This window comes from Neopelma chrysocephalum, unplaced genomic scaffold (assembly GCF_003984885.1).
Source record: "Neopelma chrysocephalum unplaced genomic scaffold, ASM398488v2 Primary Assembly neopelma1_22, whole genome shotgun sequence".
NCBI classification, from domain to species: domain Eukaryota; kingdom Metazoa; phylum Chordata; class Aves; order Passeriformes; family Pipridae; genus Neopelma; species Neopelma chrysocephalum.
Window position 1 is genome coordinate 11,042,783 of NW_020897689.1, and position 15,547 is coordinate 11,058,329.

At 36.3% G+C, this 15,547-nt stretch overlaps 1 protein-coding gene across 2 annotated transcripts in view; it reads left to right on the plus strand.

Moving 5' to 3' along the window:
• Positions 1–15,547, plus strand: part of ARFGEF1 (ADP ribosylation factor guanine nucleotide exchange factor 1) — a 90,340-nt gene that overhangs the window by 22,254 nt on the left and 52,539 nt on the right. For both annotated transcript variants that reach the window (XM_027699228.1, XM_027699137.1), the window contains exons 2-4: positions 5,083–5,113; positions 9,307–9,463; positions 10,539–10,685. In XM_027699228.1, the coding sequence (XP_027555029.1) occupies positions 5,083–5,113; positions 9,307–9,463; positions 10,539–10,685 (335 nt within the window). The remainder of the gene's footprint in view (positions 1–5,082; positions 5,114–9,306; positions 9,464–10,538; positions 10,686–15,547) is intronic.

The following is a 15,547-nucleotide window of genomic DNA, read 5'->3' on the forward strand; positions in this document are numbered from 1 at the left end:
CAGTGCTTACTGGTTTGAATTCATTATATATTTAATACTTGTTTGTTTTTAGGTGTATTATTGTTGTAATTTTTTAGTCATCTGCATACATTTTTTGCCTTTTTTTTTTTAATACCAAGTGGAAGAGTATCTTCTTCTATCTCTCCTCCAGTGAGCAGAGGAGCACATGTATACATTTTGGATGTTATTTCTATGAGGTAATTCTTTTTTCCAGTGAGAATGTAGGGTGTTTTCTATTCCAAAATATTTACTTTCAGTTAAGTAAATGAACTTTTATTCTCATGTTTATGGTGAATATTAGGCTTTAGATATGCAGATCCTTGTAGAATTGAGACTTATGTATGTACTTCTCTGGCAGGGAATGCCAGTTGTTTAGGATATAGTATTGAGGGAACACAACATGCTCTTCATTTTTGAATACAATTCTGATGCAAGAATGGAAAAATTTAATGAGAGATATGTAATAAATGCTTGTAAGTGTGGGGGTTTTCCTAGCATCGTATTTTGTAATGAATTTGTATTTTTCCATTTTATGGTAAATAGTTTGCATTATTCCCAATAGCAAGTTCCATAAGAATTCTTTTTCCTGTAATCTAATGTACAATTTTATGTTGATATTGTAGAATCTATGTAGCTTTCCTATAGGTAACAATTCGGTTATCCCTTACTTGATGAGAGTGTTATCCTTGAGTTCTACCAAAGTATAATTGTAAGATATTTATACTTTACATGGTATGACAGCATATTTAGGTAATCAGAAGAAATATTACCTAAAGACAGCCTAGAAGAGAGGGTCTGTTTCAGATGCAGAGGGATGTTGGCATAGGAACCAATGGAATAATCCAGTCATAAGCAAATTTCAAATGGGAATTAGAGATATCCTTCAGTGTAGTTAAGTTTTAAATGATGCTTTGAATTGAATTGGGGAGGGGGGTAAACAGTGAATTAGATCTAAGCTGGAGTTTGTTTCGTGTTATAGACTGGTATCGTCCACAGCAGCGGCTTGACCTCCTTGACCCTTGCAGATGAAGTCTTACCTTTATCTTTACAGAAGGGACCCCTGGTGGCCTAATGGTTAGGATGCGGCACTCTCACTGCTGCGACCCAGGTTCGATTCCCCGGTCCCCCAGGCAGATGGAGCTCGTTAGCCCTGTGAGGCCACCCATCTATGAGAAGGTCACTCTAAACAAACCTACGTCCTGAGGACCTCACTGCCATTGTCCAAGCTTGCTTGGCCCCGGCAGATGAACCTTAGGATTAAAGGGTGGGCTCAGTTCAGCGCAGGCTGTGTCTCACCTAAAAAATCCATTGCGCAGGCTGGAAAGGTAAAAGACCTTTCCCAAAATCTTCGTTCGCGAAGACTGGCCATTATATATCTTTACAGAGAGATTTGTTAATTTTATAGTTGCAAGTGAGACTAGCTGGTTATAAGGTGTTAAAGGAAAAAGGAGAAAACTGGAAACTAGTTGTTTTTTTTTTTTATATACAAAAATGATGAGCAGTCTGAAGAGGGTAAGGAAAAACTTTCAAATTATGTGCTGAAATAGTGAATTAAAGCTGGAGAGGTGAGAAAAGTATTATGGATACCTGTTGTAGTGGTTTACCTCTGGCCAGCAGCTAAGCCTCATGAAACCTCTTACAAAAAACTGTGGGTTGAGATAAAGACAGGTCAATAAGCAAAAAAAAAAAAAAAAACAAAACAACAAAAAACGGGGGAGGAGTAAATAAACCTCAGAAACATGAGTGGTGAAAAAAAAAGAAAATGGCAGTAGCTCACCACCAGGTGACCAATGCCCAGCCAGTCTCCAAGCAGCGACAGGCAAACTATACATGCACACACACATGTAGACACACACACACACAATATTTTCTGAGCATGACACCATATGGCATGAAATATTCCTGTGGTCAGTTGGGGTCAGCTGTCCCGACTGTGTCCCTTCCGAACAACTTGTGCACCCTCAGCCTGCTGACTGTTGGGGTGGGGTGAGAAGCTAAAAAAGGCCTTGACTCTTCTGTAGGTGCTACTCAGCAGTAACTAAATATCCCTGAGTTGTCAACAGTGTTTCCAGCACAAATCCAAAACACAGTACCATATAACCTACTGTGAAGAAGATGAGCTCCGACCAAGCCAAAACCAACAACAAAGGTTTTCCACGTTTTCAGAGACTTTGAAATTATGATGGTCTGTAGAAGTGTAGATGCAATGGAAAATTATGTTGAAACTGTTGTACATGACTCATTTCACCTGCGTGGTGAAACGGTTGCTGCATACCATTGTAAAACTGCAAAATAATGCATCTCTTTGATCAGTTCTAGCTTCTCTGTGCAAAAGCCACATAGATTTCCATTAATTCTGTGATAGAGATCTATAAAGATGTGGTCTTCTGGAGCTGTGTGTGAATTTGAGAGTTCAGGAGGGATTTATTGTGTCATTTTATTTGAAAGTACTAAATACTAGTACAATTAGTTCCATTTTAGGATACATAATCCTTTCAATTCCCTAGAATAATCTGAACTGTTTTCCATAGTAATTCTGTATTTGTGTCACAGATAATACAGAGGAAGACTCCAAAAGCTGTAGTCCTTTTCTACAGTCTTATTCCCCTGTTTCAGCATTTTACATCCTCTTTTCCTTTTCCTTCCCAAAATCAATGGTGATGTTGAGATAAGCTTTTCCAGCTCTTGGATCCTCTCTGTTGTGGTTTTGGTTGTGGGTTGGGGAGAGGGAGAGCAAAACAAGGAAGTAGCCTATGTTTTCAAGCCTGACATCTTCTTTCTCTAGCTAATTTTTAGTTTTACAGGGATTACTTTTTCCCATTTAAAAGATTGTATCAGTCAGTTCCTTTTGATTTGTCTTTAACAGATTATTTATCTAGTGTGAAAATTGTTAGTTACCTTTGTTATAATCTGTTTTTCTGCTGATAATGCTTCTTGAATTTTTGTATGCTTACTACTGGATGTGGTTGTTACATGACCATGAAATTGTACTGTGATTAACTTGTGTTTTGATGTGGAGGGCAGAGGGAGCAGTCACACAGTGAAGGATATTAGGTTTTCTCTATTCTCAAGAGTAAAAGTAAAGTTCAAGTCTGATCTCTACCTCATTCATAGTAATAGTATCATATCATGTGCTTATCTGCCATTAAAAATATTTTGGCCTTCTAAAAATAGTTGATGTCGACTACTATAAGAACCTTTCTTTTTATTTAACAAAGGTTACAAAATCTGTACTTTCGCATTAATAGGTTTAGGCAATGCTGCTTGAAACAGTAGTAACATTTAATTAGATTGACAGTTACATGAGCTTTTTACTTCTGCTCAGTTTTGTGGATTTAGTTGCAAACTTTAAACTTGGAAGCCATTCTGTTGTCTCTGTTGCTTAGTAATGTTTGTTGGACAGACTTCAGAGCATCTCAGGGAGCAGAGTTCCTGAGAATGCTAAGGTGGGAGGTAAAATTATGGGAGGTATGAAGATGCTGGAGGGAGGAAAAGAGTTTCATCTCCTTCCTGTTGGTCAGGAATTTGTTTTCAAGCAAGTAAGTGGATTGAATGTCATAACCTGAGACGAAGGCATACTTTCCTAAAGCGTTGCTATTAGGTTATTGTTGTTATTATTGTTACTTATTGAGGAATACTGAATGTCTGGAATATGGAATTATTTTCATGTTTTGAACAATCCTGAGTAATGCACATTTGAACAACCTCTGGACTAGCTGTTTCTGGCATGAACCACTGACCTGCTAACCTGGGCCTTACTGGGGATAAACATGAACATCAGTCATATCAGAAATAAGATGTAGATTTTGGGTTGGTGTGTGTTCATTTTGCTCACATTTCTTGATGTTGGGCAAGTCTATGAGTAAACATATTCGTTGCTCGTGATTTGTGATAAAATGCCAAACTTGAGAACCTGTGTTAGGTAAGTGAATTAGTGTGACTGTGTGAAATGGTAAATGAGGGACAGGACACAGGCGAAGTGTGCTTTTGCTGCATGGGAACTTAGTTAGAAATATGAAATTGGTGTGGGTTTCATCAGAATCAGTCCATGCCACTAGTTTAAAGCTTATACACAAAAATCAAAGTAAGGTGTTGTGTTTAGTTGTTTATGGTTTTGCATGTTTGAGCAGGCCTTGGTGTTAGAACAGACTTCCTGAGATGATTTCTTATAACACTCATACATATATATATATATATATATATATATATATATATATATATCTCCATCCATTTTTGATCCTGTATATATTTCAAGAATGTATTCCTACAACATTGGAAAACTAGGCTTTATGAAATTCCCTATGATTTAACCATGCAAAATGACTAGAACATGCAGACAAGACTACTTTTGAAATCGAAGATATTTCCTAAAATTAGTTTCAGTAACTTAATATTATGTTGAAAATATACTGTAAAACAATTACTTGAAGTATTTGTCAAAAGCATTAAAGTCTTAGTCCTTCTGTTTTAATGTATTTTAAAATAGTATGAAATAGAGGCACTACAAAATTTTCCTCCCCCTTAGTCATTTACTGTGGTATCTAAAACTGTTTAAAACCAAATGTGATAACTGGTCATTAAGGTTTCACAGAAGAACCAGTGGTGGTGGGTTGTTTGTTTCGGGGGTTTTTTTTCTGTATAATCTGCGCCTTTTTTTTCTGTATATGCCTCATGTAACAAGCAGTGTGTACTTCATATCTTTTATAGATAAATTAATAGTTCTAATAATGTTTTAGTTTGCCTTGTTATTTCTATGTATGTGAGCTGTGAAAACAGTTTTCCATGCCTTGGCAGAAACATTCCAGGGATGTGGTGTTTAGCTGTCATGAACTGATGCAAATTTAAGCATTCAGTTGTGAATATAGATTCGTGAAGTAATTTTGATACAGTTTGCAATCAATGCAGGCGAAGAGTAGAAGTACTTATGAAACTGCTTGTAAACATGTATTTTCTGTTGTATACTAATCCTGGTTTCAAATGTTTGCCTAAATAGTTTTGCTTTCCAGACATTTTCAGTTATTTAATTTTATATTTGTTGTTGTGACACCATTTCTATAACTATGCCTTTGTTTCATTTTACAGAGGAAATAAAGGCTGAAACTGAAAAGCAAAGGTATGTGATAGTTCATTGTATTAAGTGATAGTGCTTTTAACATGCTAAAATGTGTACCATACTTATTCTGCAGTGGGAATACAGGCTCTCTCTAAAAAGTATTTTTAACATATTTTGGATGGCTAGTAGTATCTGGAAATGTGCAAATAGTGCTGTTTATGTGACTAGCTGTTCTGGTGCAAGGCACAAGGCTTGGGACTAGCTTCAGAAAATAGCTTAGAGAGAGCAGGCTGATACTGTCTGGCCAGGGAACTTAGGAAATAAGAATCAAGATTGGAAAAGGTCTTTGTGGGTGGCATAGAAATTTCTTTCTTTATATTGGTGGAGGAGCCTTGAAGCAGGTTCGGAGAAGGGGGAAAGAGCCTGGAATGCAGATAAAAGACTTGAATTGTGAGCGAGCAAGGGGAGGAGATAGGGATGAGGAAGTTGAAATGAGCAGAGAAAACCAATGTAATTTGAAAAGACAGTGTGTGGAAAGGACCTTGTTAGGGAATAGGTGTAGATTTGTGAAGGCAATTAATCTATGTGTGAAGGTAGAACCAACATTTGACATTTAGCACTGTTCTGCTATCAGCAACTAAATTTTTAAGTATTGGTAAACTGTGGAGTGCATTATTAGTATTTACATGTTCCACAGGATCTTCTTCCTCATCCAGTGTACATTACTAACTGTGAGTCAGGGCTGTGTGATGAGGACTTTTTATACCACTTGTTAAAAGAATCAGATCAGAGTGTGAAACTGATGATGAAAGCGTTCTTACAGCTTAAGCAGATGAGAGCTGCTTGGGGATCTGTGTTCTGCCCTGGTTTGGGCAAATCATTTAAACCACAGCTGTCAAAATTGGCTTCTAATGATTTCTGCTTCATCCCCTAGGTGTTTGGGCTGGAATCTACAGGTTTTTACTTGGAAAGTGTAAGCACGTCTAGCTGGAAGGAAAGCCAGTGGGAACTTCATTTCAGAATATGTAAAGGAAAACTTAATATCGAATAATTTAGTCTGAAAAATTTAGTCTTGCAGCTTATCAAATTGAACACATAAACCTTAGTGGGTGCATCTGACTGAGACTGTGCTTCACTTTCCACCAGCAAAATAAAGTCAATACTATTAGCTCATAGTAGGATTGTAAAAATACATTTAATATTTTTTGTAGTGTTCAGAGTGTTGTATCTAGCACCACAAGACTGTCTCAGACAGAAAGAAATAATGTGGATTTATAATAAGGTTTTCCTAGAGAAGTATAAATAAAGCAGAAGTCCACATTGTAAAAAGCATGATAAGGAAAAAAAAACACCTTAATGTTAAATATTCAGTGAGAGGTGTTTGTTCTGGGCACTGAATAAGGAAAGGTAATATCTGATCCTGTAGTTAAATACCATGCTAAAACTAATGAGAGCGCTGAATTATAATTATTTATACAAGTATGATTCAGCCATTTCTGAACTTTGGGTGCTTCATTTCTGTCCTAATAATATCTGAAGTTGTGTTTATTTTGGGAGTAGAATGTGTCTGCCTGTGTACATTTTTAAATAAATTTTGATTTCTTCAATGCTGTCTTTTATTTTGACAGTAGCTTTTGCTGCTATGAAGGCATTGCTGGACTTGGAAATTGTGGGTGGACTTCCCTGTTCTTACTGTAGAGTCAAATTTTTTAGATGCAGTAGAAAATACTGTTTTTCTAGGCCTTAGAATAGATAAACTTCTAGTTTATCAAATTATTTTCAGCTTCTTATTTCTGTAATTGAGATTTGAATACCCTATCAAGGGACTTCTAATGATGATTCTTTAAAATTTTCCAGTCCCTGTTCAAGGTAACTAATCTCAGAGTTAACCTGGAATGCATTGAAAAATAGATAATTTCCACCTTCCCGAAGTTTTGCGTGGAAAACTTCTTCTTTTGTTGTTTGTTTTTTAAACAGAGCTGGTATTTGGTAGTGGAGTGGAGGGGAATGGAAAAGTGCAGGCTGATTTGTATAACTGGTACACAGCAAATGCTTCCAAAATGGTTTTCAAAATCCATTGTTTGATACATACCTTAGCCTTTTTCTATCTGATACATAAAGATCAACGTATTTCATCATTCTCATGCTTGGTAGATGCCTTGGTGGAAGATAGTTTTGAGGATAGTTTCTGGTTTTAGAGTCTGCTGGGAAAAAAAAACAACAAAAAACCAACAAACCAACAGAAGCAATTCACTGACATTAAGAAGAAAAATCCTTTTGAGTATCTATTCTCCCCTCTCTGCTATCTCCTTCCCTTACATCATCAGTAATGTGATGAGGATATTGAGTTGCTTTTCCATAGACAAAGGTGCTTCATCTTCCATACTTAATATTTTACCCATTTTAAAATAGCTTTCAATTAAGAGAAGCTTCAGGCTTAGTCAGTAGCTTGCTCTGGCCTGGGTTCATCATTTCCAGAATCTCATCATGGCCTGCTCCTTGTTTTGAACAATTCTGGGTTTATTTCTGGAGTGCTCTTTTTAACTTAATTTTAATGGTTTCAATAAACATAATCGCTAGATGAGGAACAGTCTTGTCATGACATAAGCAAGAGATAACCACCCTTTCATTCCTCAGAGAAAAGCTTTCATAAGAATTTCAGAGAGGTTTAAGAACATAGAAGAATCGTGTACTTCCTCTGCAACTTATCTGATTGGGGTTTTGTTCAAAAGAGCTCTGCTTCCAGCAAAACAATACAGGGCAATAAATAGAGTTGCACATCCAACAGAAAAACAAACCTCTGATTTTCTTCAGGAAAAAAATATGTAGGGATAAATTAAACCTTTAAAAGAAATGTTATTTCGTAGAAAGTAGCATCTTAACACTAATTGTTCACTGTTAAGACTTAGAATTTGGCTGCCCTTTTTAGACAACCTAAACAAGGAGGTCTGTTGGAATGTGGTACCAATCATCTCAAGGACAATGCAGCTTGCTCCATGAAAAGTTGAAACTAATGTATATTGATTAGTTTAAGGCTCACTTCATGATGCGTGGGACTGCAATCATTCCTTAGATTTATAATAAACTCTTGGCAGTTCATTCTTTCACTTCAGGAACGTGAAATTGAATGCATTCCTTGAAGCATCTGATTTTATTTGCAACATGCATAGGACCTGTATTTGAATATAGTTATTCTATAAAGATCTCTTTGAATTTCTGCTAGAATTTTACAATCCTTCACTACAGAATATGCTGTTACGTGCCTTTTTTTTTTAATACTGCTTGTGAAGTCTGTGTAAGACAGTGTAGTTTACCTTTAATGTAAAGATACCTGTGTGTGCACAAAAAAGGTCAGGATTACTTTATGGATGATAGGTGATAAGCTTTCTGTGAAATAAAAAATCTGAATGTCTTGCTTTGAGCCAAAGGCAAACTGCATTGAAGCACACAAATTAGTGAAAAATGACCCATTCTTAATGACCCTTCTTCGATACGTATTAATGAGCATGACCTTTTTAAAGGTGCTGTAAGCAATAAAACTTCAACAGCTCATAATTTTCTTGCTTTTGTACAGTTAGCCATTTCAGATACTTTGCCCAAGTGTGATATATTGGTAATCACTGAACTCTTAAATTCTGTGGTGTCACCTGAAGCAGAGATAGGGTAAAGGTTTGAGGAATTTTGTTTTGTTAGTTTGTTGATTTGTTTTTTTCCCCTGAGTATATTCAGGATTGAAGTTCAGATAAAATTTCATTTTCAAAATAGGTGTACTTTCTCTAAAGTACTGAACCAAACTAATATAGTAGTTGAGTAGTTAATAACTTCCAGGATCATTAGTTTTGGCAAGTTGTATTTTTATTGGTTCTAGTAGTAACAAACTTGACATCTCTGAATTATTATTTGATGTGGAAATTGTACTGAACAGATTTCCTTTCTTCCCCTCTGTTTTCACCAATCAAATAAGGGGAGTCTTTTCCTATTTGAGAGGAAACGAGTCTTATGCCTTCAAACCAGCAGGGACCACTGAATATCCACTTAGTGTGCAAATGGGCCAATTTGCCTGATCCATAAAGGAGACGTGAATTATAAAAGCTGTTAAGAATATTTTACATATTACCATTACATTAACTTCATAGAAGTTAGTCTTTTCCAGTGTTAATTTTCTTGATATTTTATTTCATTCATAAACATCGTGGTGGTGAGAACTATTTGCGTGATCACTTACAGCATTCTAATACAGTCATTCTGTTTAGTCCCCCTCATGGAGAAGCAAAGTCTGGTTCAAGCACTCTTCCACCTGTGAAATCAAAGACAAGCTTCATTGAAGCCGACAAATACTTCCTACCATTTGAATTGGCATGCCAGTCCAAGTGCCCCAGGATTGTCAGTACGTCTCTAGATTGTTTACAGGTCTGTATAAAGATGGGCTTTAACTGTCAACTTTAAATGCTGTTGCTTTAGAGGGGAAGTGCAGTTGAATGTAACAAATAATGTCATGGGATTTTTATTATTTTACTTTATTGCACACACAACCAAATAACATTTATTTCTCACAAAAGGTGAATGTATGTTATTTATTATGTAGTGTATGTATGTGTTTATATGTGAGTATATGTATTACCACAGTTATGTGTTTGCATCAGTTTTATTATGTACAACTACTTCTTTTCATGTGTTCAAATATGTGTTGAACTAACACAGCAGGTATAGCATTAGCAGATTATTTTTGTTATTCATAATTGTTGTAAAATAGTTTCAATTTGAGATGTCTAGTTTCTCAAAACTCCCGAGGCTCCCATAATGTTTTCAGAACAAATTCTTCAGCCTGGAATTTTGCCATTCGCTTTTCCTGAGCAGCCCAACAATGAACCCAGTTTACAGTCACAGGCACATTCATGCCTGGCAAGCTCTTGCACCATGATGCTACTCTGTATTTTTCAATAGGTGGGCCACAGAGATCTACAAATACTCTTACGTCTGAAGTGTTCAGAAGAGGATTTTACTAAAATTTTGAAATAAATTCCACTTCTCAGTATTGAAGCCTTAGTGAAAGAAAGGGATAAAAGAACACTTAAAAACAGAAGAAACACTGAGTCTACTAGCTAATCTTCTCTTTTTAAATAGAAAACATTTGCAACTGGTTTATCTGGTATTAAAAACATTTGTGTGCTGACTGCTTATGAAATCTTGTGTGATGTGAGCTAGTTTTTAGGAACCTGTTCATTTTAGAACATTGTTAACTGATGAACAAAAGCTTTAATGTTAAGCTTGCTGACAAACTTTGTATTGCAGTTGCTGAGTGAAAATGGAATAAATCTGGAAGACGTTTTAAAAAAATCCTTGATGTTTTATGAGACATGGGGTAAAATGTACTGTTTTAATTATTCTGTGCAAGTTAGAGCTTTCAAGTGAATTTATTTATTATAACAAAAACCAACTTAATTTTTTAAGCTCTTATTTATGTGAGTTTTTTTCTTCTCTCCAGAAACTTATAGCATATGGGCACTTGACAGGGAATGCTCCAGACAGTACAGCTCCAGGCAAAAAATTAATTGATAGAATTATCGAGACAATATGTGGCTGTTTTCAAGGCCCTCAAACAGACGAAGGGGTTCAGCTACAAATAATAAAGGTAATACATTCAAATATCTCATGCATTTATCATGGTGACAGCAGGAAGACATGGTCTCAGAGTTCAAAAGCAGAAGTGTTTAATTTGTAAATGTAATGGTAATTTTAAAATATTTTCTTGATCCTTTTTCTTTGAGATGGAAACTCCCCGTCCTACTCTCCTTCTCCTAATTTCTCCCACTGCATTTTGGGTGAACTCATGGTTGTGACCTCAAGTCTTGTGCACAGACCACAGGGTGAAATTTCATTCACAGCAGACTTGTGGAGCCTATAATTGTGCCTCCTCTAATTGTGAGGAATTACCGTCAAACCATCCTGCACTCCCAGTGGGGGAAATGGTAATTAAGCAGCAGATTTTAAAATCCATTTTGGAATTGGTTGATGAAATGCAATTAGACCAGGCAGTTGGGTGTTGCCACAGTAGCTTTGTGCTGCTGTGTCAAAGCCTTTTGCTTGAAGGAGGTCCAGGGTTTCTTTCCGTAGCTTATGTAAAAGTTGCATGTGGAGTTTGTACAAATAAATGTTTCGGGGGAATCTGTTTTCTGATTGCAACCATTAATTATAGGTATTTATTGCAGGAAATTATTATGCCAAGTACTAGAAGTTAGCTACCTAGTGGAAATACCATTCCCTGCTCCTGTAACAGCAGTCTTTGAATGGCTGTGATGGTGAGGAGTGCTGAAGAAAACAGTTGGAGTTATGAGAAATGGAGCGTTTGTTGCCTCGTTGGCATTGTATTTGTTTGTTTTACTGCAAAGAGTGTAGTTTGTTCTCCTATTCTTTTTCATATCTCAGATCTTCCTTGTTCTTTGCACTCCACTTCTCCAGCAAATAGTCGTTAAAAATGTTGGTTTATGCTGTTGTTTTCTAGATTTGTTGTGTTGTTTTGCCGAAGCATTTAAGACATTTTTCATCTTGCAAAAGGAAGCCTTTGTTGATTTAAACTTCCAGTGGCTGGAACTATTATATCTCCCTCTCACTGTAATACTGTCTCTGTGAATGCTTTCTTATTCCAGTCTTCCCCACCTGAAGGGGCTTATCTGTGAGCTGATATTCCTTCTGTCCAAGAAAAAGGTTGAGAAAGTAAATTCTTTAAAAATTATTACATGCATTAAGTGTATCCATTAAGTGCCTTATTTTTTTTACTGTTTACATTTAGCTGATTGCCATGTTAGAATTACTAGGAAAGTGGAGAGTACTATTTTGACTTTGTCTCCGTGTTTGTCCAATACACTGAATACCCTAAAAAGCCTGAAAATTAGAAATAACTCTGACAAAGACCAGAACTTTTGACTTTGGAGGAATAATGAAATTGCTAAGTCAGTTGTATTCTCGTAGGCTTCATAACCCTTCAGTTCTGAGCTGAGTGTGGACTCCTCCAGTATGATTTGAAGGATTGATCATGACTTTTCAGACTCTTCTGTGGTCCTAGTGACTAGTACGTTGTCTGAAGAATTTTAATTCCTCAAGGAGGTAGAAGGCAGAGGGGACCTGCATCTCCCACTTTCCTGTGCTGGTACTCCCAGGATGTTATCCACAACATAAGCAGCATTCCCACAGGGCAGCTACATCACCAACGCCATGGTGAAAGTTGAGAACCTTGATTACTCGGACACCTTACTTCCTGGAATGTCTTGGTTCTGCATGTTGTATGGGTGTTCCTTACATAGTGTGGTGCCCTCAGCGTAGGATCTGGGAGCCCTTGTTGGGTAAGAGCTTACATGCAGTGCTGTTTCCTAGTTACTAGGTGGCTTTCCAGTGGTGGAGTCATCTTAAGCCAGTTCCTAACAACCAGAGCTCCTTAGAAGTTCTGAAAATACCTTTCTGCTGACTACCAAGGAAATAATTTTGCTGACACTGAGGAGTATAATTTGTCTTTTTTTTTAGGTATCTAAGCTTAGAGGCACGTGTTGCGCTTGTTTTGATGGGGGCCAGTTGAACTTTTCTATTCCTGTTTCTGCTTGCGTGTTCTCGTCTCTGTAATGCCCTTGTTCTTCATCTACAGACCCTGTGATTAACCAGACTGGGAAATTGGCCCTTTCCTTCCTTTCTCTTGTAGTTTAGTTTGATTTGATGTAATTTTGACGTGAAGCCATGCAAATTTCTTGCTCAGTTGTTATGATGGGGATTGTTGTGGCAGGAAAAAAAGCAAGTAATTAGACTACTGGTGTGATTGAAAATGTTTCATGCAAATTATGTTTGAAATCGCCTCCCTTGGTTGAACCTTTTTGCCTCCAGGCTTGCTCTCCAAGGGCTACTATGGCATTGTTGCGTGAGAGTGCAGACTTCTGTTGACAGCTGCAGAGATCTTAGTTGAAGTTCTGTTTACGTTTCTGTCTGGCCTTTTTGTTCCTGAAGAACTAAAATTATGGCAAAAATTGTATTAATTTTTTTTTTAAATCTGTAAAGAAGGAATAAGGATGAGAAAGAAGGATGGAACATGCTGTCAATGGTGTTTGTTTTACCTTGGCCTGCTGTATGGAAAGTATTTGTTGTTATCTAGATGCTTTTACAGCTTAATTTACTCTTTGGCAGAGAAAAATTGTTGTGTGTGCTTGATAGCTGTAATCTGAAAACTTGAATGTTATTTAGTGACGTTTTCTGAGTCTTCCATGTGCAATAGACTGTTCATAAGGTCAGCTCCTGTCTGTGTCTTTTTACAGCTGGTCACATTGTCAGTATGACTGATGTCCCTGGAGGAAGGAAAGTTGAGTCAAATGTCGCTTGCACAAGTTGCCTTTTGAAACTAACTGAAAATAGAGGACAACCCATTGTTGGATTACAGAATGGGAAGTCTGTAAAGGCTAACTAATTCTGAGCAATGAGGAGAATGTTGGTGGATTTGAAAGTATTATAACAAAATTTGCATGAAAGCAAATTCCGAATTGAGAATACCCTTAGAACTACTTCAGTTCCATGTCCTGTTATGTTTCAGTAGTGTGGAATGCTAAGTAACTTAATCATCTACAGTATCATATCATGTTAGTACTGTGATTTTTGTTTCCTGTTAAAAGATTGTTGAAAACTTAATTTCTCCTGCTGAGATTGGAAGGAGTTGTAGATTGTGGAATGCTTTGAGAATACAATAATGATGCAAGAAGTTTTATTTCTGATTACTTGTATTTGGAGGCTTAAGTTAACGGCTGGTTCTCCTTACTTAACCTGAAAATGCTGTCCTGTCAGTTTGCAATTTTATTTTTTAGAGAAGGATTGTTTTCAGAGTTGGATATGAAATACTTCTGTTTTGCAAAATACTTATCTGGTTAATTCCATATTAGACTCTAGTTCATTTTGAACACCTAAATTTCCACTGATAAAACTAAATAAAACCTTATATTCTTATATAATTTATATTCTCTGTTATCTTCCGTAGGAGAAACTGGAATATAGTTCTCTTTCATTCACAAACTTCATAATCTTTCAATGAGTTTCATGGCTGGCAACTGACCAAATGTTTGAGAATATAGGTTATTTTTTCTTAAACTTGATGTTAAGTAGATAAAAATTACTAGTTAAAATCAAATACTAAGTCTTACCGATAATTAATAATTTCATTATTGCTGAAATCTGATATACAATCTAGGATGTGACACTTGATTTTAATCACTGTCTTGACTGTGAAAGCATGCTGGAAGCAAACACTGTATTTTTCTCTTCTTCATACCCTTACAGTGTATTTCCACAGGTCTTCAAAGTTGGTAAACTAAGTGAGGTAAACTTAGATATTTTAAAGCAATGTAAATATGTAACATAAGTGACTGAATAATTTGGAAATGGTAAACAGCAGAAGATTAAATTGTCACTTGCTCACAAAGAAAATGTTGCTTGGAAAATTACTGCATTCTGCATGTTTGTTTTTTTAGTGTCACTTATATTGAAAAATTATTTATCTGTGAAGGTTATTCGATGTGTTTGTTGTTTTCTGGTTTAAGAACTTCAGTATCCCGTGTTTTTTCAAGAGTCAGTCCATAGTAACACATTATTTCATGATAAGTAAATGTTGGGACTTCAAGTTAACTTAAAAAAAATATTATTGAAAATAACCATATAGCCCCTCTCAAAGAAGGGATTAGGTGGTTCCAGTAGCTAATTAACACTAGGGAGAGGAGTTAGGGCTACTGTGTTTTATGTACTGTCTCAAGTATTCAAGAGTTTCTAGGCAACTGAATTACGAAATTAAGACAAAATAAGCCCATGCTGATCAGATGACAACTCTACTGTGTCATAAATCTTCCAAAGATAAAATGATCAGAGTTGGCTGAGAGGAAAAAAAGACTGACCCTGAGCTGAAAATTTTTCTCCTGGTAGTAGTTATATTCTTTCACTGTAACTGTGCTGTTCTTGCAGAATATTCAGTGTGAGAGGAATGCAAAGTTTAGAGGTACAGATAGATGCTGAATGATTTCAGTAGAGAATTATTGTTAATTTAGTTTACTTTTAAATTACATTCATTTTGCCTCACAAACTGTGATACTTCCTGTGCTAATACACTTGTTTTACATAATAGGAAATTCACTAGGCAAACATGCTTCAAGCTAAAAGAAAAAATGCTGCGCATGTTACACAAAGATATGATAATCTGTAACTCAAGAAATTATCCTGAAGATTTTTCTCTTTTCCCAAAGCCATCTGATGGTTGTTTATAAAAATGAATAAACTTTATTTATAGTAACTAGGTAGCAGCACAGAACAGTAGGATCTTTCTCAAATTCAGAACACCTTCAGGTGTGAAGGACTGGAGGGAAACCATAAGGAAACAAACTCACCATCAGGATGCTAGCCAGAAGTTTCAGGACAAGGAAAACTTGTTGGCTGTTGGTATTTTTGCAGGCTTTGTGACAAAGCTTTTTTGGACGGAACTGA